Source organism: Mesoplodon mirus, assembly GCF_964341445.2.
Source record: "Mesoplodon mirus genome assembly, chromosome: 6".
Lineage (NCBI taxonomy): Eukaryota > Metazoa > Chordata > Mammalia > Artiodactyla > Ziphiidae > Mesoplodon > Mesoplodon mirus.
In genome coordinates, this window is record NC_138982.1 from 29,117,608 (window position 1) to 29,143,067 (window position 25,460).

At 35.8% G+C, this 25,460-nt stretch overlaps 1 protein-coding gene across 2 annotated transcripts in view; it reads left to right on the plus strand.

The window, feature by feature from the left end:
- TBC1D5 (TBC1 domain family member 5) overlaps window positions 1–25,460 on the plus strand; it is a 563,684-nt gene that overhangs the window by 339,105 nt on the left and 199,119 nt on the right. For both annotated transcript variants that reach the window (XM_082625793.1, XM_082625794.1), the window contains one exon: window positions 5,834–6,006. In XM_082625793.1, coding sequence (XP_082481919.1) covers window positions 5,834–6,006 — 173 coding nt within the window. The remainder of the gene's footprint in view (window positions 1–5,833; window positions 6,007–25,460) is intronic.

The window sequence follows — 25,460 nt, forward strand, 5'->3', positions numbered from 1 at the left end:
TCTTTTCAATATATTTGAGGGAACAAATGATTTTAGTAACAACATATAATCAGAGAATAAAAGCCATTATTATCACTATAAAAAAATGAAAATATGAAGATACCTGTGGAGTAAGTTTGAACTGGCGGTCTAAATCATATCTCTAATTATTAACAGATTTACAAAGGTAATATAAAAATTTTCATATAAATAAATAGAAACTTTCTTTGATATGTGTGTATATTATGCCTGCAATATAATTTCATAAAAACTATTATAAACTTTGAATGAAAAGAGTATTTATCTACTTGATCTGTGCTGTCCTGGTGAGTTGATAGGCACGGAAGTATGTAGATAAACTCTGTGTCAAATAGGTTGTTTTGCTTTTACTAATGTATCACTAAATTGAATTTATATGTTTAGCATCAATACCATTTATCCTTACTCTCTCTTACCCTTATTCTTTTTTTTTCTAATAATTTTTATTGGAATATAGTTGATTTACAATGTTGTGTTAGTTTCAGGTGTACAGCAAAGTGAATCAGTTATACATATACATATATCCACTCATTTTTAGATTCTTTTCCCATATAGGCCGTTACAGACTATTGAGTAGAGTTCCCTGTGCTATACAGTAGGTCCTTATTAGTTATCTATTTCATATATAGTAGTGTGTTGATGTCAATCCCAATCTCCCAATTTATCCCTACCCCCCCACCTCCTGTAACCATAAGTTTGTTTTCTACATCTGTAATTCTGTTTCTGTTTTGTAGACAAATTCATTTGTACCCTTTTTTAAGATTCTGCATTTAAATGATATCATATGATATTTGTCTTTCTCTCTCTGACTTACTTCACTCATATGACAATCTGTAGGTCCAGTTTCATTCTTTTTTATGGCTGAGTAATATTCCATTGTGTATATGTACTACATCTTTATCCACTCCTCTGATGATGGACATTTAGGTTGCTTCCATGTCCTGGCTTTTGTAAATAGTGTTGCTATAAACATTAGGGTGCATGTGTCTTTTTGAATTAGAGTTTTCTCTGGATATATCCGCAGGAATGAGATTGCTGGATCCCATGGTAATTCTATTTTTAGTTTTTTAAGGAAACTTCATATCGTTCTCCATAGTGGCGGTACCAATTTACATTCCCACCAACAGGGTAGGAGGGTTCCCTCTTACCCTTATTCTTTAACTATAATTTTTATTGTGAAATAATCAACATACCATAACATTCACCTTTTTAAGGTGTACAATTTAGTGGTTTTTAGTATATTCACAAGGCTGTGCAAATATCCCCACTATCTAATTTCAAAGCATTTTCAACACCCTAAAAGGAAATCCTTTTAGTCCCATTAGCAGTCACTCCCCATTTCCCCCTCCCTAGAGCCTTGGGCATCACTAATCTACTTTCTGTTCCTTTGGACTTGCCTATTCTGGACATTTCAGATAAATGGAATCATACAATATATGACCTTTTGTGACTGACTTTTTTCACTTAGCATAATGTTTTCACTGTTCATTCATGTTGTGGCATGTGTCAGTACTTCATCCCTTTTCAGGGCTAAATAATGTTTCATTGCATAGATATATGCCACATTTTGTTTTTCCATACCTCACTTGGTGACATTTGTGTTCTTTTCACTTTTTGACTATTAAGAATAATGTTGCTAAGAACACTTGTATACAAACTTTTGTGTGAACATATGTTTTCAATTCTCTCGGCATATCTCTAGGAGTGGTATTGCCGAATTAACTGTCATTTTAAACAACCATATATGCTAACTTAGAGATCATTATGGTCTTCTCGTTGTTATTACACAATATTGGAAAAATTGCAAATTATTCTGGCAAGGGCTGTTGTTAAGAGTTTTTGGTATACTATTTTCTATATGACTAATTTATTTTATGTTAGTATAATTGAATGAGTTCTATTTAGAAACAACGTATTACTCAGTCCCTTCACTCCGTCTCTTCGCAAATGAGATGGATAACTAATGCTTTTCATGCCTTTGGTTGAGGTCAGGGCGAACTACTGCCTGCAGGCCAATTTGGCCTGCCATCTGTTTTTGTAAGGCTTGTGAGTTAAAAATGGCTTTTACATTATTAAATGGTTGAAAAAAATATAAAAAGAGGAATAGTATTTGGTGACATGAAGATTATATAGAATTCAAATTTCCATGTCCATAAAAAAGGTTTGGCGGGGATACAGCCATGCCTACTTGTTTACTTACTGTCTTTGGCTGCTTTCTTGTTACAAAGGCAGAGCTGGGTGGCTGCAGCACAGACTGTATGGCCTGGAAGGTCTCAAAGGTTTACCATCTGGCTCTTTCCAGAGAAAGTTTGTCTACTCCGAGCTTAGGTGATAAAGTCTTACGCCAGCTGTATATCACCATGCTCCATTCCGTAAGGGTTATTACAGAGGAAGCTTGCTGTAAGCATGTGTGATGAACAGTAGCTCTGTATTCTCAGCAGGTGATCTGATGGAGTCATAGACTTATGTGAACATCAGATTTTGAGCAGAGTTTTTGAAGACATTTAATTAACAGGCCTCATGATCATTTTACACAGTGGTCATTTTGTATTTTATAACTGATTCACAGCATCTGAGAAGCTGAATGATAAAAATGAGAGGGCTGCCAGTTTTTACTTTTACTTATTCATATTGCTTTCACTGAATCATGTCATGAGAATGGCTAAGACAACACAAAGACCTTTATTTTATCAAAGAACACATAGATGTGACCTCTGAGGATTTATATTAATTATTAGTGTGTATCAGTGCATAATATATTCCTAAAAAGCATATCTAGTGAATCCCTTTTTCATCCTCCCCTTTTTGTTCTTTTTCATGATTTGATCACCTTTTTTTTGCGGTACGTGGGCCTCTCACTGTTGTGGCCTCTCCTGTTGCAGAGCACAGGCTCTGGACGCGCAGACTCAGTGGCCATGGCTCACGGGCCTAGCCGCTCCACGGCACGTGGGATCTTCCGGGACCGGGGCACGAACCCGTGTCCCCTGCATTGGCGGGCGGACTCTCAACCACTGCGCCACCAGGGAAGCCCCAATCATCTTTTTAAAAAGAAGTTCGAGAAATTAATGTATCACTCCATTGTGCAGGTCTTCTAGTTCCTCAGAAAATTCAGTCATATCACTGTGCATGCTGGCTAGTTTAGCGACATACTTTTTATAATAAGACTTTCTTGATGAAGGAAGCAGTGTGTTGGTTTACATAATGGTGTGAAATCATTATCTTGCTGCATTGCTCCGTCTGTGGCCTGGCAATGATCTGTAGAACACACTTTGCATACCACTAATAAGTGGTTAGAAAAGTTTTCTAGTTTTATCGGTAGTTGTGGCTGTCTCATTTGATCCTGTATGTTAAATGCAAGTAGCATTCTTTATAATAAGAAATCCTGAAGATAAGGAATGTTTTACATTAACTCTGTCTTCACTGTTTTTGATTTTTTACTGTTAGATAAGCTATGCTGTTTAGCATTAAGTGATCAGAAACATTACTTTCAAGTTTTTTAAGTTTAAGAGATTTTACTATAAAGTATTCTGAGCTCAGGGGAAATCTTTTTAAGTTAAAGCATCCTATTATTTGAAGAGAGTACTAAATGTTACAAAATCAGAAAAAGGTGTTTTGTATGTACTATTTTTATAATACATGAGCACAATATAGAGGTTTCCCTTTCTCCTGTCTATACAAATTAACAACAATGAATTGAGCCCTAAAGATTAATATGGTCTTATGTCCTTTGGACCTAAATACTCTAGGGCAGACACTGTAGGAAGTCCAAAGGGCTGCTTTTCTTTTTTAAGCCTTGAAATGATCCTGGACAGACAGATGGAGCCCCTTTTCCCTGGACTGACACAGGACTCTCCCCTCCTCTCTTCTGTGCTTTCTACCGGCCTGATTAATCACAGCTCTCATGCAGAATTCTGAGCTTTTTTTCTCTGTAGTTCTTCCCTTCAAATGATGAGGGCAAGAGCTTTACCTTCTTTATCTTTATGCCCCTGAATCCGGTCCAGTGACAAAAAGATGTTATTCCTTTCAGAGACCACACAGTTTAGGAGGAAGAGAAGTAGAAACACATACTGTGGGAGCAGAGAAGAGGATAATGAACTAGACCTGGCACTTGAGCCAAATTTTAAAATACACATGGGGACTCCTCAGTGGAAACACTGGGGAGGGGATATTTCAGGTAGAAGAATGGCATCCCCAGTATCTCTGGAAGCACAGTGAGAACAGAGGCTGACTCGATGATGGAAAGCCTTGCTGACCTGGCTAAAGAATTGGAATTGTTTCGTTTTGTTTTTCCCAGAGTGAAAATAATGGGGAACTATTAAAAATGTCGAAGGAGGGACTTCCCTGGCGGTCCGGTGGTTAATACTCCACACTCCCCCTGCAGGGGACACGGGTTCAGTCCCTGGTTGGTTGGGGAACTAAGTGTGCTGTGCGGCGTGGCCAAAAAAAAAAAAAAAAAAAAGTCTAAGGAGGACAATCTGGCATAATCTAATACCTGCTTTAGATAGATCACCAGGCATTTTGGAAGATGGATTTAAAGCAGACTAAATTGGAGGGCAGCAAGATGAGGAGCAAAGGAATGGTTAGGGCCCCAAGTCAGGGTGCTGGTGCTGAAGAAGAGACATATACAAGAGTCCCCTGAGTGGTTCTGAGGAGCTACAATTGGCAAACCAGGTGTTCGTATTGGAGGATAGGTTGAGGTAGGCATGGGAAAGGGTGAACATGTTTTCGAGCGGAAGGTGATGAGCTCAGTTGCAGGCCTGCTGAATTCGAGACGCTTCGGCAGTCTAACATTCTTTGCCGACATTTGAGCGTCTGGGAAGCACTCCAGGGTTCTAGGTTACGAATACAGATTAGGAAGTCTTTGAAGAATGGGTTTTGGTTGATGAAGCACTGTGAATGACTGAGCTCACTTAGGGAACTGCATGTAAGTAGAGATTAAACTGAGACCAGAACTGTATGAAAAAGCAGCATGTGTGAAACAGAAACAAGAATTTGAACTAGAGTAGACTGAGGATGAGTGATAGGCAGATAATCATGAGAGAAGATGCTATAAATCCCAGTATTGGAGAGAGGTAGAAACTGGGAACTGAACATCAGCAGAAAGGTCAGCCATAATATATTAGGGTATATCAACAGACTTGAAGGGGTAGTTGACGTTTACATGAAAACATTACAAGGAGTTACAGATCTTTCTTAATACTGGGTGGCAGGAACGGAAGTTGTACTGCCCACATAGATTTTTTTTTTTTAAGTCAGTTACATTTTTGATCTGAAGAATTTAAAAATCTTTCTACCCAGCTATTTAAATTGATCAAAGGACAGTTAGAGGATGTCTTCTTTTCTAGTACTGGTTTGCTTTATTTCTTGACTTTTTTTATAGTTTTGAGAGCTTAAAGTAAGACAGTTTTCAATTACTTTTTTTCATGTTTAACTTTTATGCCACAAGAAATATATTTTCCTGAGTGTGCCATTTAGGTACTATGGCTGCTGCTGAGACAAACTGGCCATGGACAGATAGACTAGTGGCCACCATTACCTCTAGCCAAAATTATCTTATACGACTTAATGTCACCAGATAAACTGGTCGAGGGAATACAAGTAGAAAAATTTTAGAAGATATTTCAAGGCCTTTATGGGCACAGTCATCTATGTGACAATCAGTTTATGATCCCACATTTTAAGCTTTTTTCCTGAGTTGGTTAAAGTAGTTGTTGGTTCTTCTCTAAACTTCCATTGATAAATGCGTTCAAGATTGATGTCCATGTATTTGTTAACTTCACATTGAAATAATACATGTTCCATTTTTCCTTTTTAGGGGAAAGAAACCCTGATGACTCCTATCCCCTTTGCTAGACCACAGGATTTGGGGCCAACAGTTGCTATTGTTACTAAAGTCAACCAGATCCAGGATCATCTACTGAAGAAGCATGATATTGAGCTTTACATGCACCTGAACAGACTAGAAATTGCACCACAGATATATGGGCTGTAAGTATTCAAGTTTAAATTTCAGCAATACCTAATTATGATTTATGGTGGTTTCTATATGTTTCAGATTCATAGAAGTAAGAGTTAGAGCTATGTCGGCTACATTTCATTTCATATCTCCTTTTGTGTTCTGTGTGCCAGACTCTGTGCTCATTGCTTTCATATGTCCCATTTCATCTAACTTTACCCCTTTGTTACAGAGGAAGAAACTAAAGTTTACAATAAACTTACACATATTGAACAGTGAAGTCATAATTCAAATCCAGGCAGAATTGGCTCTATAATCTGCAGAGCCAATGTAAAATAAAAATGAATGGCCCTTTAAAAAAAAATTAGTGGGAATTTCAAGATGGCAACAGCAGATCATTAAACCAAGCATTCTGAGAAGTGCAGGGTCACAATGATTGTACACATCGAAGCCAGCCCGGAACCCAAACTATCCTGTAAGATATTCATGTTCTTTCCATTTTATAGTGTGCTTATCTGCTCTACCCTCAGAAGTGCATTTCTAAAAGTAAGATAAATGTCCCTCACAGTGAAAATAATATATTAATCATCTTCAGCCAGATGACTTCTGTAACATGCTATAGCAGAATATGGAGCCAGTTACCCTTAGTTGTGTGTGTGTGTGTGTGTTGTGTGTGTGTATGCATTCGGTGGCTTATAACATGAGTAGGCAAATTAGAAAGATAGCAACTTTAATAAATATGAATTAGTTGTGTAGTGCTACAGACAACAAAAGAATCCTTTAAATAGAAACAATGTGACATTTATGTCTGGTGCTGGGCAGCTCCCTGGTAGATATTTCCTGCAAATCCCATCTGTCAACTAGATAGAACGTGGAAAATTGAGAAGGTGTTAATGAGATATACATAGTAGATGCTCAATGAATATGAATTCATATTTCTGCTCTCCTGTTTTCATGATGCCTGTTTTCATTTCTGTGACTTAAGCTTGATTTCATCATTGAGAGCAGCTCCGTCATTCCCTATGGAAGTGAGAAAGTTCTGGGGAACGTGGGTCCTTGGCAGCACTGTACGTTATTAATGAACTGGCATTTCTTACACTTCAAAGTCTAGCTAATATATTTGTGATTATAGAGTAAAAATTTATTTTAAAATACCTAGTGGCAAGGTCAGGAGGCAGATTCTATATTCCTCTCTACTCTGCACTCAAAGAATTGGTTTACTCAAATACAGAAATCCATTTTATAGCCTCAAGAATTTTTGCGAATCTAGAAATTGGTCTTAAATATTGGAGAAAGAAACTAATGTCGGACACGTTGATCATTTCTTTGAAGTGCCCTATGGTTTGTTACCTCTTTGGCCAAGCTGGTGCTTCACATTACGGTGATCGTGGCATGGACTTGGGTACAATGATTTATAACTAGTGTGTTCTGGTTCCCTTATCAGACATTAGTTCCCGTCAGGTTTCTCTTCATAATAATGATTCATAGAGCTTCTTTGATATCCAGCCAGCACCTTCCCAATAAAATTCTATGATCCATGACATAATTACTCTTAATCCTTTCAACTTTATTTTCAGCTGTACTAACAAAATTAGGGCTTGCGGTAACCATAGTTGACTCAGTCATCCCTTTATTTTTGTATAGAATCTCATCTGCATTATCTAAAAATATGTAATTGTTTTAATCTTTGAAGAAATCATTCATTCTCTTAATTGGGCTGTACTACATTTTATAGTGTAAGAGTTTTACTTTCTCATATCACTTATTAAAGTTGATTTTATTATTTCTATTTGTGGGACAATGTGGTTGAATCTTCCTATGTGTTTACACTACCCTAAGCTGTACTGCTCACCTGTATATTTCCTATTGATGACTGTTAGAACTTTTGGGCCCAAAGGATAATATCAGTATAATATAAAATAGCAGTTAGAAGCACAGGCTTTGAAATGAAACAGACCTGTTTAACCACTTAGAGCCTTGGTTTCTTCATCTGGGTAATGGAGATGAAAAATAGTGGTACCTGCTTCATGGAGTGCCTATGAAAATTAAATCATAATATATAAAAATCAGTGTTCAGTTTGGAGGAAACATTCAATATATGTTTAGCACTGCTTTTGTTGTCATTATCTGTCATTATAATTACTGAATTAGGATATCATGGCTCTGTCAATATGATGTACCATGTGATTCATGCACCGTTCCTGCTCTGGCTTTGGCTTTCTATGCTTGCTTCACTGAAGCATACAAGCTTCTACTTAAGTGGAAACATAATAGTTATCCTTTGCACCAGTGGTTCTCAAGAGATAGTATAGAAGTGGAGAGTAAACTTTTAGAAACAGATCATAGCAATTTGGCACAATAATTTTATGTCCTTGAAGGTAATAAATTTTGTGGGTCTTTATCTCATGGAAATGAATTGAAATTGTTTCTTTTATGTCATGCAAGTAATATTAATCTAAATAATTGCTAATGCTACTGTCTGTTGCTTTTGGGAGAAAGTTGTTTACATGGTGGAGAAAGGGTTATTTAGCAAAATGAAATTATATCCCATATTGAGTCCAGGTTTCTACTTTTAGTCAGTCTTAGCAGTTGCATGATACATTAAAGTTTATTTAAATCTGCCCTCTGATATGGGTGTGGTTATCTTTAAGAAAATGATTTTATAATTACCCTGTTTTTAGAAGTAGTTTTTCTTCTGTTTTTTTGTAGGAGAATATATGTGGGAGTCTCCTGATGTAGCAGATATGCCATATATAAATGCATTTGTTGCATTTTGCTAATGTATTTAACAGAATTAGAATTAATAATTAGTGTAAAAATATTAATTGTACAAACATTGGCTACAGTCATTCCAAATTAGCTTATCTTAATTTTAAATAAATTGATGATATTTATCTTGAAATATGGGAGTAAAACCCCTTGAAATCTTGAATGTTATATGATAATTTGCTTATTAATGTGATTATTTTATATATTTTAGTGCATTATCTCCTGGATAATTGTAGCTGGTTTTTCTGTTAGGAAATGTTAAATCAACTTACTATTTAGGTTAAACAAAGTTAATTTGCAATTAAATATTCAATACTTTCTAAGTGATATTATAAAATAATATTTCCTAAAAGTAATTTATACTGTTTTTCATTAACTTTATGAAAGATTACTCCTGTTGCACCAAAAATGAAATTTCTCTTACTTTAATTCAAATAATTAACATCTTGAGTTGTCTTTTGCTTGCCAATTATTGATAAGTATTAGACTTTTTAAAAATTAAGTTCTATAGGGGCTTGTCAGTGCATGCATAGTAATTTCCAAAGTAAAACATTGACTGTATCATTTCCAACTTTCCAAGGTAATTTCTAAGAGTTGCTGTTGGGTATCTTCATTTTTAATATGAGAATAAGAATGTTCTTTGATTTCATCACTTGGGAATTATTTTTGTGCAGAAGCCTCTAAAATATTACTGTTACAATTCCATCCCTGAGTATGTCTTGTTTTGAGTCCAAAAGACCCTTAATCACAGCAGATTCAAATACAAAGTTTCAATACTGTTTTCTTAATACTTAATAGTATAAATACTCTTTTACAAAAAGACCAAAAATTGAAGTTTAAAAATAACAGTTTTTGCTAGGCCAGAGTAACTGTTTTATTATGCCCCTTAAATATATTGAATCTGTATGTTTTCGACTACATATTATACTTTGATATAAATAGAATACATAATAAACATCCATGGGATATGCAATTAATGTCACTTTTGAGGAAACACCCTCATAACACACTTGGGCTTTGGCATTCTTAAATTATGAGCTCTGTACAGCACACATGGGATAGATTCCATATCTCCCAAATGTTTTTTATACATCTTTCATTTCCCTTATTTCCTGTTTTCTGGATTAGCAGTTGTTTTGCTGTGGTGGTTTCTAGTAACTTAATTGAGGAGGTTGTTGGTTATTGATAAATAATCTGCTAAACTGTAGTGTAGTTTCAGAATATTTATATCACATTTTATTCTAACACATATCAGTGTGATTATGTATGACTACCAAGTTTTTTAAACTGATACTGGAAGTATAAACATAGGGTAAAAATATAACTCTCAGTCATCAAAGTCAATATAATTACCCACCTTAAAAATTCTCTCTCTCAACAGGTTAAGAAATGGCTTCCTATTCAAAACACAGTTAATGATTGAAATATTCTTTTCTTTTCAATGAGCTTTATGTTATGTATGAAACATAAAATACAGACTGAGGGATTAGAAGGTGAAGAGCCAATGATACCTTGTCATACAGCACTGGGCATTCCCCCCAAATTACTCCTTTTGAAAAAGCTGGCTTTTTTCCCCTCCTACAATATATGAAGAATTATGATTAAGAATTGTGGGGAAGAATAATAAATTATTTGAAATATTGGTTAATAATTGTTAATATTTATTATTTCCTGTGGACTAGGCATTGTCCCTAAAGGCTTTACAATGATTATCTTATCTATCCTCACAACACATTGGAATAGATGCTGTGATCATCTGCATTTTGTAGATGAGGAAATCAAGGCTTATAAAGGCTTATTTAGATCAACTAGCTACCAAGAAGCTGAGCCAAGCTTTGAACTCCTGAGCCTACATTCATACTCTAATTTGACTAGATATATGAGTGTGGTAGAAAACTAAGGTACCCAAAGGTACTATGTATCAGGTGGGACCATGAGTCAAATGCAGGGTGAGCAGGTAAGCAGCAAAGACCAGCCAGGTAGGAGGCCCGAAATCAGAGGAGTCTTCTTAGTAGTGATCAGAAACCAGCCTGGTAAGGAGGAAATGGAAAATCAAAGGCACTGGAGGGCCTGAGAGCTATAGCCATGCCAAGAATCAGGACAGAAAGAGCACAGCGTCTTCTGTACAAAGGTAGCAGCAGCAGAGATGTAGGTAAAATAATAAGCCATCGCCTGAGGCTTAACTCTTCTTGTCCAGGTCCAATACTGGCCTTATTTAGGTCAGGCCACTGGATAGAAAAATAAGAAAGCAGGTGGAGAAGGGGTCTTCTGCTACTTTAATCTTTAACTTGACCTACAAAAAGAGTTAATTGATGAAATAGAAGAAATGGAATCTGTACTGACAAAGTAATTATGAATTTTAAGATAGACAGGCCAAGAAGGAAATGCTGTGCCTAGTCACACATGCAGAAATTTAGGAAAAGTACCATCCACACATCTTTCTAGGTAAAAATATACTCTTCCCACTGAAAGGTGAATAAAAATGAATAATTCAAAAGGAGAAAGCAGTTTCTTAAAGGACTGCTCGAAAGCAGTGTAACCAGTATGGTGTTTACAACTGAATGCAGTTGTCAAAAATAATCATCTAAAGAGCAGTCAAAATAATTTATAACATTATTTAGATCTTAGATCTACATAATTTTAGTGAATAATTCAAAGTGAGAAAGAAGTATAAAAGTTTGCATAATTTATCACACGTGAAGGAATATATACTATTTCACTGATATTTATAATCACTAAAGTTTTTTGTTTTATAAAACTTCTATAAAATAGTATCCATGCAGTGGGATTGTGAGGATTAAATGAAAAAATATCATTTAGAGCACAGTAGTTGGCATGTTGTAAATACTCAAAAATGTTCATAGGTATTAACTTTCATGTGCTAAGTCCAATTGCCTGGCTCATAAGACTCACTAAGTAGTCATAATAACAACAACAACAACAAGGGCTTACAAAGGAAGCATAAAACAATAAAACAAGATGACAAATGATACTGTCAAACAGTAGGCATAGTACTATACCTAAGTGCTTTAAGCTCTTCTAATAATAGACTATTCTTGATTGACTTTATGGACAAAATCCAACTACATGCTACTTAAAAGAGACAGCTAAAATACATTGATATGGTTTGGTAAAGGAATACAGAGATGGCAATAGTAATACCAAAAAATACACTTTGAAACGAAAACATTGAAAAAGAGTATTCTTTATTAATAACACATTCAATTATAATAGCCTTGAATTTTAGTGTGTAAGATCTATGACAGCAAGGAGTTTGTCTGCCTTGTTCATTAATATATCCCAGATGCCTCCCTAACAGAACCCCCTACATGGTTAAGTATTCAGTAAATATTTTTGAATCGATGCATGGATGGGATGGAGGTAAAAACAAAGGAAGTAAAGGTCACAAACCAATTATATAAGGAACTGATTATTCAAAATATCATTGGTGGAAAATCTGCTATTTTGAGGAACATCAACTAATGATTATTTAAAAAATTAAAACTCTAAATAATTACTGGAAAACATACATGAAAATATAACTATAACCAATCTTCCAATGACCATGGAGTTTTCTAAGAAAAGTAGCAATGAAAGACATTTTAGAGTAAGTTTGAAATATGACTACTCCAAAATTTCATTCCAATAAAATTCAGTGCAAAGACAAACTTTTTTTGCAATGTACACAAATATATAAAGAACATAAAGCAAATTTGTATTCTTTATATAAAATAAGCCCTTAAAATTAGTAAGAAACCACTTTACCTATAAAGTAGAAAAATAAAGTGAACCAACAATGCATAGGAAAAAAAAATCAATGGCCAACAAATATAGTAAAAAGGTTTCAACTATTCAAATATTTAAAGAATTATAAATTAAATAGCAAAATATAATTTTCATTCAGGTTGATTAGGATTGGAGAAAATTTTACTCAATGCTGATATAATTAATTTGGGAGTTGATTGGGAAAGTGAGTAAAATACCTGATAAACTTGGGCTCCTTGACTCATGATTCTACTTTTAAGCTTTAAGGGAATCAGAGAGCAGAGGTCTGTATAAAGATATTTATCACAGTATTATTTATGATATGAAATGGGAACTAATTTCTAACAATAAAGGAAATAATAGGGTAAATAAGTCCATTTGATGAAATTATTCCATAATTTAAATGATGTATTTGTGGACTCTGTAATCCCAAGAGGTGATGCGTATGATATAGTCTAAGTGAAAAATCAGGAAGAGAAACCACATATAATCTATTTTCCTAGTTTTAAAAATTATATATGTTTTAAATGAAAATTAGCCTGGAAGTAGTGTTAACACTGGTTATCTCTGAAAGGGAATAAAGAATTGTGTTTATTTTCTTCATACTTTTTGCTGTTTTCTCAATTATCTCAATTTAATCACAGATTGATTTTATAAGATTTTTTAAAATATGAGGGCAAACATAAGGTACTTAATTACTATTAGTGGCCACATATGTCAGTATCCAGAAAACTGAAATACTTTGAAGACATATTTGAACCATTATCAGTAATCTTTGAAGAATTAAGAAAAGTGGAGGTCATGGCAAGAATACTTAAAGTAAAAGAAAATCTCTATTTTAACATCTGCAGTGCAATATAATGTATTTACGTCAATCTCTGACAATATTTTATCACTTTTAAAAAATAGATAATCTGTAATTCTTTGAAAGGGAAATTATTTTATATAGATCTAGCATGTGTTCACCAGAACAGTTTGGACAAGATAGAACTGCATTTTCTTGTCTGTCAAATTACCAGATTAGAAAAAAACTTGTGACTGAAGATTTTTATTTCACCATTTTCTTGTAATATTCTTTTGCTCAAAATGGAGGATTTGAAGATGGAGTGGTACTACATTTGGGCTGAAATGTAGCTTTACTTAACAACTATGTTCAAAGAGTATCCATGAGTGTGCTGTGACCTAGGTGGAATGGGCTCCTGGTGGCCTGCCACAGGGCTCTGTTATTGGCCCTGCACAGAATCCCAGCATTCTGGGATTAAGGGTCTTTTGGAAGGTCGCTCTTGTAGCTACTCATGAAGTGGTTCAGTCTCAATTGTACTATTCATATGAATTAATTGAATATCTCAACTTGACCAGTCCCTTGTTGGGGAGTTTGGTACCATCACAGATAGTTGCTTATTTCATGGCTGATTTGACTTACCTGTCCACTATACCTCCCAGTATAACATAACAGATATTTTAATTCCTGATAAATGTTAGGCACTTGTTCACAGGGTGCTCACAACATTACAAAGTGAAAAAAATAAGTGAGGTTTGAAATAATATAGAGTTAGATTAAATCATGGCTTTAAGGGCTGGCAAGATGGTGGAGAAGAACGTGAACTTACCCCTTCTTACAACAACACCAAAATCAAAATTAACTACTGAACAAACATCGACAAAAAAAAATGTTTGAACCTACCAAAATAGATAGCCTACATCCAAAGACAAAGAAGCCACAGCAAGACGGTAGGAGGGGCACAAGCGTGATAAAATCAAATCCCATACCCACCGGGTGGGTGACCCACAAACTGGAAAACAGTTATACCACAGCAGTTCTCCCACAGGAGTGAAAAGCCTGAGCCCCACGTCCGGTTTCCCAGCCTGGGGGTCTGGCAATGGGAGGAGGAGCTCCCAGAGAATCTGGCTTTGAAGGCCATCAGGGTTTGATTGCAGGAGCTCCACAGGACTGAGGGAAACGGAAACTCCACTCTTGGAGGGTGCACACAAGGTCACGTGTCCACCAGGACCCGGGAGAAAAGCCGTGACCTCATAAGAGACTGGGACAGACCTACCTGCTAGTATTGGAGGGTCTCCTGTGGAGGTGGGGGACAGCTGTGGCTCACTGTGGGGACAAAGACACTGGAAGCAGCAGCTTTGGCATGTACTCATTGGCATGAACCCTCCTGGAGGCTGCCATTTCCTCCCCAAGACCTAGCTCCACCCAGTGCTGGGACGCCTCAGGCCAGGCAACCAACAGGGTGAGAACACAGCTCCACCCATCAGCAGACAGGCTGCTTAAAGTCTTCCTGAGCACAGCCCTGCCCACCAGAGGGACAAGACCCAGCTCCACCCACCAGTGGACAGGAACCAGACCCTCACACAAGGAAGCTTGCACAAGCCTCTTAGATAGCCTCATCCACCAGAAGGCAGACAGCAGAAGCAAGAAGAACTACAGTCGTGCAGCCTGCAGAACAGAAACCACAATCACAGAAAGTTAGACAAAAGGAGATGGCAGAGGAATATGTCCCAGATGAAGGAAGAAGATAAAACCCCAGAAGAAAAACTGAGTGAAGTGGAGATAGGCAATCTACCCAAAAAAGAATCCAGAGTAATGATAGTGAAGATGATCCAAGATCTCTGAAAAAGAATGGGGGCACAGATTGAGAAGATGCAAGATATGTTTAAAAAAGACCTAGAAGAACTAAAGAACAAGCAAACAGAGATGAACAATACAATAACTGAAATGAAAAATACACTAGAAGGAAACAACAGCAGAGTAACTAAGGCAGAAGAACGGATAAGTGAGCTGGAAGACAGAATGGTGGAAATCACTGCCATGGAACAGAAAAAAGACTGAAAAGAAATGAAAGTGTGAGACACCTCTAGGACAACATTAAACACACCAACATTTGCATTATAGTGGTCCCAGAAGGAGAAGAGATAGGGAAAGGGCACAAGAAAATATTTGAAGAGGTAATAGCTGAAAACTTCCCTAAGATGGGAAAGGAAACAGTCACCCAAGTCCAGGAAGCACAGAGAGTCCCAGGCAGGATAAACCTAAGGAGAAACACTCCAAGACACATAGTAATCAAGCTGGAAAAAACTAAAGACAGAGAAAAAAAATATTAAAAACAACAAGGGAAAAGCAATAAATAACATAGAAGGGAACTCTCATAAGGCTATCAGCTGATCTTTCAGCAGAAACTCTGCAGGGCAGAAGGAAGTGGCATGATATATTTAAAGTGATGAAAGGGAATAACCTACAACCAAGAATACTCTACTCAGCAAGGCTCTCATTCAGATTCGACTGAGAAATCAAAAGCTTTATAGAAAAGTAAAAGCTAAGAGGATTCAGCACCACCAGACCAGCTTTACAACAAATGCTAAGGGAACTTATCTAAGCGGAAGAGAAAAGTGGCTTATCTAAGCCACTACTCGAAACAAGAAAATTATTAATGGAAAGGCTCACTGGTAAAGGCAAACTTAAAGGTAGGAAATCATCTGCACATATATATGACATCAAAACCAGCAATTGTGATAAGAGGAGAGTGCAAATGCAAGATATTGGAAATTGATTGGAAATTAAAAGACCAGGAACTTAAAACAATCTTGTTTATAAAAGCAGGAGATATATTTGATAATAATATCAAATAAAGTAGACTTCAGATCACAGAGAATTACCAGAGACAAAAAGGATATTACATAATGGTAAAAGGGTCAGTTCACCAAAAGGACTTAGCAGTCCTAAATGTGTGTGCATTAAACAACAGAGCTACAAAATATGTGAACCAAAAACTGATAGAACTGAAAGGAGAAAGACAAATCCATGTTTATAGTTTGAGACTATTGATAATTGATAGTACAACTAGACAAGAAATATAGAACTCAACAACTAAATATATCCTGGCCCATGAAACAAGCCTCAACAAATTTAGTAGAATTGAAATCATAGAGTATTTTCCCTGTTCACGATATTATCAGATTAGAAATAACAGTTAAGGGGAAAACTTTCCAAACACTTGGAAACTAAATAACACACTTCCAAATAATCCCTGGATTGGAGAGGAAGTCTCGAGAGAAATTTTTAAAGATACATTTAACTGAATGAAATGAAAGTACAACATATCAAAATTTGTGGGACAGAGCTAAAGCAGTGCTGAAGGGTAAATTTATTGCACTAAATGCTTGTGTTAGAAAAGAAGAAAATTCAAGTTAGTAATCTAAGCTTCCACTTAAGAACCTAGAAAAAGAAGACAAAATAAACTCAAAGTAGGTAAAAGGAAGGAATAAAGGTAAGAATTGAAACCAATATAATTAAAAACAGTACAAAGGTAATAGACTAAGAAGAAACAGAATAACAAGAAAAAGGAAACAAAAAGCTATTTCTTTGAAAAGATTAATAAAATTAACAGGCATGAAAAAATGAGAGCAGGAGAGAAGTGGGTATGCTTATAAAAGCATAGGAAGGATCCTTGTGGAAATGGAATATTTCGGTATTATGACCTTGTGAATGGTTGCGTATCCTGGTGGTGATATTGTACTATAGTTTTGTAGGATGTTACCCTTGGGGAAACAGTTCACAGACTCTCACTGTACTGTTTCTTCCAACTGCATGTGAATATACAATTACATCAGAATAAATTTAATTAAAATAATGTCAGTTCAGATGGCTCACGTCTTTTGCCCTTTTTACAAATTGGGTTTATTTATTTGCTTAGTATTGAGTTTTGAGAGTTTTCTATATAGTCTAGGTACAAGTCTGTTGTCATTTGTTATTCACAAATAGTATCTTCCTGTCAGTGGCTTGTCTTTTCATTTCTTGTAAGTATCTTTCAAACATTTTTCATTTTGGTGAAATCCAATTTATCTACTGTTTCCTTATCAAATGTGTTTTTGGTGTCATATCTAAGAACTCTTTGTTTAACCTAAGTGTTCTAATTGTTTTACGTATTGTATTATATTTAGGCCTGTGATCCATTTTGAGTTAATTTTTGTATAAAGTGAGAGGTATAGGTAAATGTTAATTAGTTAATTATTTTGGGCAGAGGATATCCAGTTATTCTAGTGTCATTGTTGAAAGACTATCCTTTTTCCATTCAGTTGCCTTTGCATCTTTGTCAAAAATTAGTTGGTTTGATTTGTACAGGTTTATTTCTGATCTATATTTTTTTGTTTCTGAGAGAGAAGTGTTAATCCAGCTATAATTGTAAATTTCTCTATTTCTGAATTCCAAACTACTTAGGTAGACACCTAAGATTGAGAATTAGCCACCCAGTATTCTTAACCCCATACAAATGGCACAATTTTCTTTTAATTTATGGCAGGCAACTCAGTTTTGTTTATTTCTTGGTTCTTTTTGAAACGCAGAGAACATAATTCCAGTCATGTGTATGGTATGTACAGACGTGATAATAAAACTTTTAAATACTTACGAACTTCGAGGAACCAGTGATTTCCAGTATGACCTTGGGATGCTGTAGCTAAAAGGACTGTAACTATTTGGAAATAAAGTGTTTAGCACAGACAAGGGCTTTGTGTGTGTGTGTGCTCCTTTCTAAAATTCTTTCCATGGTCTGAAAGTTTTTCCAATTAAATGACTTCTTCCACTAGTGTTTTGGAGCCTAATAAATATATTGGACTAGTGAAAACAACCAAAAAGCAAATGATGGCATCTTCATTTAATGTATTTAAGTTTTAAATGCTTCCAAAATATTGAGCTTCTAATAAGAAATATTTACAGTGAACATTAAAATGCTTCCAATACATATAAGAAGCTTCTATCATAAACTTTTTAGCTCTGCAACTAAGACCTCATTTATTAAATTTTATTTATTTATCAAAGCAATTCACGTATTAAAGATGAGTATGTTAATATATTTTCCTTATCTTTGAGTTATACATCATGAACAGTGTAACACTTTGCCAACCCCAGTGTTAAACTCACCCACCAGACCTGGGTCAACTTCAGGTTATATCAGCATTCTCTAGAGGAACCCGATAGGACTGTGACTGCACAATTGTTGCGATGTGTTTAACTGAACATAAGTACAATGTAGAGGAAAAACAAATATCACCCCAAAACTCAACACACATAAAATACCACCTAATAACAGTCATAAAAAAAAAAAAAAAGTTCTCCAGAAAGACATTGGCAGAGTTGTTTTAAGTCTTAGTGGAACAGTGGGATGTCTTCTTTAAGCTGTCTGGTTTAACAACAGAGTGATATGACTGTAAATCCAGTATTGCCTTTGAGTCTGTTAGCCAGTAGAATACATTTAGATTGGAAGGGACGTAATTTTTGTCCTCAAATCAGAACTGTAGGTTCTAAAGCAAGAAGGAGAAATTTTTAGGACTTACAGGGAAATAATAGTTAAATGTGGGTAAAAACTTTGGCATTATTAATTAGCCGCTCATATTCAGTTTCTCTCCCTCATTTCTCATCCTTGGCGTCTTTATTTCATGGGTCTCTGATTGTTTTTCTATTCTCCAACTCTTTCCATAACCAAGTAAGCCAGAGGCAAATTGAATATCTACAGCTAATTGTGCTAATAAGCTCTTTCCTATTGCTATATGGTAATTCATGTATGATATCATACTCCATTATTAAGTATACCTTGTAATTAACCTAATTTGTATCACTTACATCAGTGATTACAGTGTGTGTCTTTGATAGGTCTCTGACCAGACTTAAGTCTCTACCCTTATTTTTTGACCTCTAGGGACTTGGCCTAATACATGTAAAACCTTTTAGGGGAACTACTAGGACTTCAAACAGATGCCTGTAAATGTCAAGTTTTCTAGAGAAGTGTCTCTTGACTAGCTTTTTAGACATTTGAGATCACCTAGTGCACATTTTGTGTGAAAATTCTAGGTTATCTTTCTGACTTTTGTAAAATTATTTTAAGGACAGCGTTTCACCATTACATAAAATTTTATATGACCCACAGTATCAAGTTAGAATCCTGCCTTCCTACTGTTAGTCCTTCCCTGACCTAAATGTTAGAAAAATGATGAGCTTGCTTAATGAAGAGAACCTCTTCCAAGCTCAAATTTCATAAGATGCTGTTTGACAAAGGCTGCTGATTCAATTAAGAAAATTCATCATTTATTACAGTCAGTTTAAAAGGGTAAAAAATGAGAGCTCTTCTACCACAAACTCTAAAAACTTTTTCCTTCACTAATAGTGATACAGGTTAAACATTGCTAGAGCATGTTGCTTTTAACTTCTTATTTTTGCTTTTGGCTGCTTTTGATTCTTCATCATATGTTTCTTTACCCCTCAAATTTCTTATTCTTATTTTTGTAGTTTTAAATACTAGATTTGTACCAGAGTTTAAGTGCAGGAAAAGAAATACTGTTTGCCATTCAGTTTGGCTTATATATATACAATTTGTTTCTAAAATCTTCTTTCATTAAAATTCACCTTCTCTAATAAAAATAATGCTTTTGTTTTCATTTTACTTCAGTTATTGTTAGACATTTTTGTATGATTTCATATAATGACTTTTTATACCAATGTACTGCCTCTTAAAGGTCCTTATTATGACTTGAACTGTAAATGGTATGTGGGATTAAAAAAAAAAGTCCAGACTTTGAAAAAAAATTTTAGTCTTATTAAAATTAAATGTTATGCTACATGGAATTTGTGGGGGGAAACATGATACACCCTTTAAAAGATCTTAATTTAGAATTGATAATCATTGAAATAGACATAAGCCCTGATTAAGAGGCGTCAGAAACAATATCAAGATGACTAGGACTTGGAGAAAAGACTGAGTTATGGTCTGAGTGATCCCATCTGTGCTGAGCAGTTTCGGCTTTTACTAAAGAGAGCATCTGACCTAACTAAGTCACTGGGTCTTAAACAATTAAAAATGGTTAAAGTGTGAACAGTGACCCTTGTGGACACTCTCCGAAAGAGCTAACATCTGCAAGTGTGAAGATGATCCATCTCTACACCAAGGGTGGGAAGAGGGGAAGGATTATTACTACAAGTGTATTTTAGTGGGTAGCATTTTATCATGTTGATGCCTAGTATATACTGTAGGCTTAGTTTATTCGTATTACTGATTTATAATTAAAAGGGTTTTATCTTATTTGAAGTAAATATTAAGAGAAAAATAATGTTTATATGTTGTTTATACCCTCTTACAAGTTCCCGAAGCTGATATCAGGTATAGGGTTGCACTGAATGCTTGTGAAAGTTGAGTGCAAGTCAGATTAAGAGTACTTAACTTCCTTTTATAGGGTTGCCACGTGGCTTTTGTATTTGCAGAGCCCTTAAAACAGTGTCTGGCACATAGGAAACACTTTCTAAGTGTTCATTAAATTTAAAAATAATGATAAATCATAGCAAGGATCATAAAATTCTAGTTAAGACTGCATACCTCTAAATAATAATAAAAATGATGGATAATATTACTCCTTCAAATTGAAAATTAATGGTAAATGGTTCTTTCCAGAGCCATGAGACCCCATATACCAAATTGCTGTGGTTTAGCCCATCAGTAAGTAGCTCTCTTTTCTAGTTTGATGGGCTCCAGCGGGGAGGAGGGCCTCTGCCTCTTGGTGTTTACAACGACAGTGTCAGATCAGGGCAGACTGGCTCCTAAGACCACTTTCTTCTTGTCTTTGAATTTTCACTCCCACTCTTCTTCTGTGGAAGATACAGTTTCAAAACAATAGTAATTGTGAGGCGAGAGGGATCAGTTACCTAATTGTCCTCTTCCGTAGGTTCTGTTGCTGCTGGTGGAGAGGGCACGGGCTGCCCAGAGTGCACCTCTAGGCTTGCTCCTGGCTCCCCTCCACCACATAGGCGCCCTGCCTGTGCAGCCTCTTATTCTCTGTCTCCCCTCCTTCCTGCGTCTCCTTCCTGGCCTGCCCCTCCCTCATCACATCCCCTGCTCCGATCATGCATTCTGCTGGTATTAGGACATAAAGGCCAGAGAAAGAGGAGGAAGGGAGACAAATGAAACACAGAGAAAGGTTTTTTTAACCTTTTTTAACCTTTTTTTTTAACCTTTTATATATATATATATATAAAACTGGCCTCTGCTTCTGGTTGCTCTGTTCTACTAGTTGATGAGAAGTTTGGCTTTTCACCTAGTTGTTCTTAGATTTATAAGTTTTCTCATTAAGGAAATATGATTAAGCTGTGTATATCAATTTTTTCTTAGTTTCTTTAGTTTAAGCCTTTCGCTTGATTTCATTAATTTTATGGGTTTTTTTTTTTCAGTTTAGTGGTTTTGAAAAAATAGAACTGTTTCAGCCATCATTCATTCAGCAACCACTAATTATTATTAAACACCTACTGATATCAACATTGTGCTTTATGTTTGGGTATTTGAAGGATTATTCATTAGAACAGGGAACAGCCACTCTAAAAGGCTAGATGAGAACTAGTAGAAAGAATCTGGGGGCATGGGCACATTTTGAATCAGCAAGTGGAAAAATCTTATATCAAAAATTATTTGCAAAATAGCTGGTTTAGGATTGGTGACTGCCTTCATCCTGATGTCTCAGCAGAGGCTCAAGAGTCCCCAGCCACCAGAATTTGATGGATGAGTTGCCTTATGAATGAGAGATTGGACAAAAGGGCGAATAAAGTCCGATATTAGGGTTGCACATCTTTGAAAATAACACAAATGACTAGGTTCATTCCCATTAAAAATAACCAAATCAATTTTTTTAAACCAATAGTGATCAGTTGTTGTTTTTTTTAAAGCAGCATACCCGTGTTTTCATATTGAGAATGACCGTGGTCCTTCTGAAGCATGGTCTCTTTAACAAGTTTACATGTATTTTAATGAAACATTATTACTCAAAATATTTCTAGAACTCCCTCTTTGGAATTGTGATTATTACTAGTGTAGGAGCCACATTAGAAACCTGATTCATGGCTGTGTAACCAAATCATCAAAAAAAGGTTTTGTCTAATGTTGTTTCTCATGTTGTTTACCACATTTGACTCTAATTAGAAGTGTTAGTTACATTTACAAATAAAACTCATCCTCAAAACACACCACTCAGCCTCTCCAGGAGGTATTCAAACAACCTACCATGGCTCTGAATGGATCCTTTCATATATAAATTTTGGTATCTTTGTTTAAAAAAAGAATCAGTTTCATTACTTTCTAGTCACATGCTCTATGTATTTTATTATGAATGTGTGGAAAATTAATGTTAAATATCATACAGCAAAGCCAAGACAATACACTGATACTACTTGATGATGAAATTTTCTTCTGAAGTATTACTTTGAAGTAAAACTGTGGATTACCTAAAAGAGAATCCAGTCTGAGATGACTGTCCTTTTCTACAAGATACTAATTCATCCAATGACACACTTTGAGTTTTCTGAGTTTTGTTCTCTACTTGAGCCGTTTAATGACCACAGCGTCCTGAGGGATGATGTTCACTCTTACAAACAAGTGGGAATGTACAGGAGCCTTGCGATTGCCATAAACACAACAGGGCATTTGAAGGACCGTGGCAATGGAGAGAGCAGTGTTCTGGCTCCCGTAGTGGCCAGGCTTCAAAATAGCTGAGCCAATAGACTGCTGTGCCTTCTTTTGAACATAAGCTGGAAGTTAGAGGATCTGGGAGACAATTTGGTAGAGTTCTATAAAAAACCTTGCTTATAAGAAAGCAGCTAAAGGGAAATGGTAAGTGGAGTAAAATGATCCTGTCCCTTGGACTGTGAACCACAGTCCAGTTGGCCAGATTTGGATTTTTCAGCTATTGCCCAGCTGGTGAACAGTTCAAAACTATTTTCGATCATGTGATCCCATTGTGGCCAATTGGGTGGTTTGGCAGACAGCAACATAGTAAATATCTGTTCACACAAATTGTACTCATACTGCATTTGTCCATGTGCATTCTCTGCTTGTCTGTATTGATGATAACATCCCCACATAGATAGGTGGATAAATCGTGTGTATAGGTCCATACCTGGATATTTATGCACAGTAATTATGTACTTTGATTCCTTCTAGGAAACAGAATTGTAGGAATAATCTAGTTAAATCAGTTTCTATGAGGCTTTTTTTTTAATCCTTTTTTCATATTTCCTCTAGTTGTAAAAATTACAGTGATTACACATCATAAAGCCTATCTGTAATAAAACGCATCAGCTGGCCAAGGTTTTCATCGCTCACTCAATAATCCATTAATACAGCAACGCTGCCCAGGCATCTTTATAATACCAACTCGGAGGTAATTTTAATCAGCTAGACCAGCTGGTATTTAACAGCAGCTGTCGGAGACGCCACAAATATAGTCAATAGCTGACATCTTTATTTGCAGTTTTTCAAGGGGAGAAGAGATTCTCCTGTGGTTACTTGTATTAAGCATTTAAAAGAAGGTGTAAAGTATATAGGGGTTTATACCTAAATGAGAAGGGAGAGGGAGTAATGATGAAACAAAGGTGATAAATTCTATCAGGAGCAGAGGTTTGTGAATGAAGAAACTGCTCAAGTGAATAAGAATACATTGGCTTTGGACTTTAGATCTTGTTCCGAGTTATGTTTACACTGATCTTGGATATGGATAGCAGTAAAAATGTGGTCTACTGTGTAGCATCCAGATACTCCTTATGTACTAGATTTGTAGTGTCCTTTACTAGGTAAAGCTGTGGAAAAGAATCTGAGTCTGTGAAAGAGAGGTCTGTTCGTGTGCATGTGTTCTGTCTCAGCCCCTGCACGCCATGTCCTTTTTTGTTGTTTTATGGATATGTTTTATTAATGTTCGATTTTGGTACTTTAAATGAAAAGGATCATCATCGATATGTACTGTCTAGTAGTAAACATGTAATGCCATTTCACATGGGGGTGTGTGAGCATCGGTGGGGGGGGAACAGGCCTCGGCAACGTGAAGTCAACAGTCACAAACCCGTTATAAATAAAAATTTAATTACACTTGGGGGAGCTTGGCTTACAAAGCTCAGAAATCCATAATGGAGCTTGCTGGTAATAAATGCCTGATCTGTTTGTTAAACTCCACTGTTCCCATCCTTTCCTTGCCTTCTTTTATAAAATACTTTGCCATCTCTACGGATTAGAAACTGGTAAACAGAGCTGACTCTGAGTAATAAAATATTTTGCCTTTACCTCTTTGACTGTGAATCTCCCCTTTTAGTTTAAAAACCAAGAAGGAATTAGAGTAAAATAGGAAAAGGCAAAGGCATTGTTAGAAAAATAAAGGTCTTTCAAGACAGTTACTTTAGTCCACATTTATAAATGCGGGCTTTGCCTACAGATAGCTGTGTATTCAAATGTGTTGGTGATATAAATGTCTGATACTTATGTGAACAGAAGCTAAGTGGTTTCCATTTTCATGGAAAATTTCGTGTGTCATTTTTTCTAAGACTGATTTCATAATTAAATATAAAAGAAACTGATGGAGTTATGGGCCTTGTACACTTGGCATAGAAATTGTCTTGTCATTTCTGACTCTTGTAGAGCAATCAAACCTTTTTTTTATGCTAATAGTTCTTGCTGGGAAAAGAAGCATTACAGACTCCTCAAAAAGTAAAATGTGTTACACGTTTAAGTGTACTTCTGTACTAAATTATCAGAGGTTAACGAAATTTGTTGTAATACCAAGTCTTTTGCAGTTAACTTCATTTATCAGTGACACCGATTGCCTTTTTCCAGAGCCACATAGTAATCTGTCTGTGTTGGGTTATGATTGAATACTGAATATTAAAATCCAGTAACAGAATGGATTACTGAGATAGCAATTGAATTTTGAAATTACTTAGCAAGCATTTTTTTCCTGTTATTTGTAGTGAAAACAGTCTGTTTAAGTTTGTTTAGTGTGTTTGACAACAGACAGTTTGATATATTGCTGGGCACAGCGGTAGGTTGGACTTGAGTGGTAGTAGCTCTCAGTGTTTTGATTAATGGTAATTGTTTCGATGAAAAGCCATGTTTTCCGTACAACTCATAGTTCTGGAAAACAGAAGTCA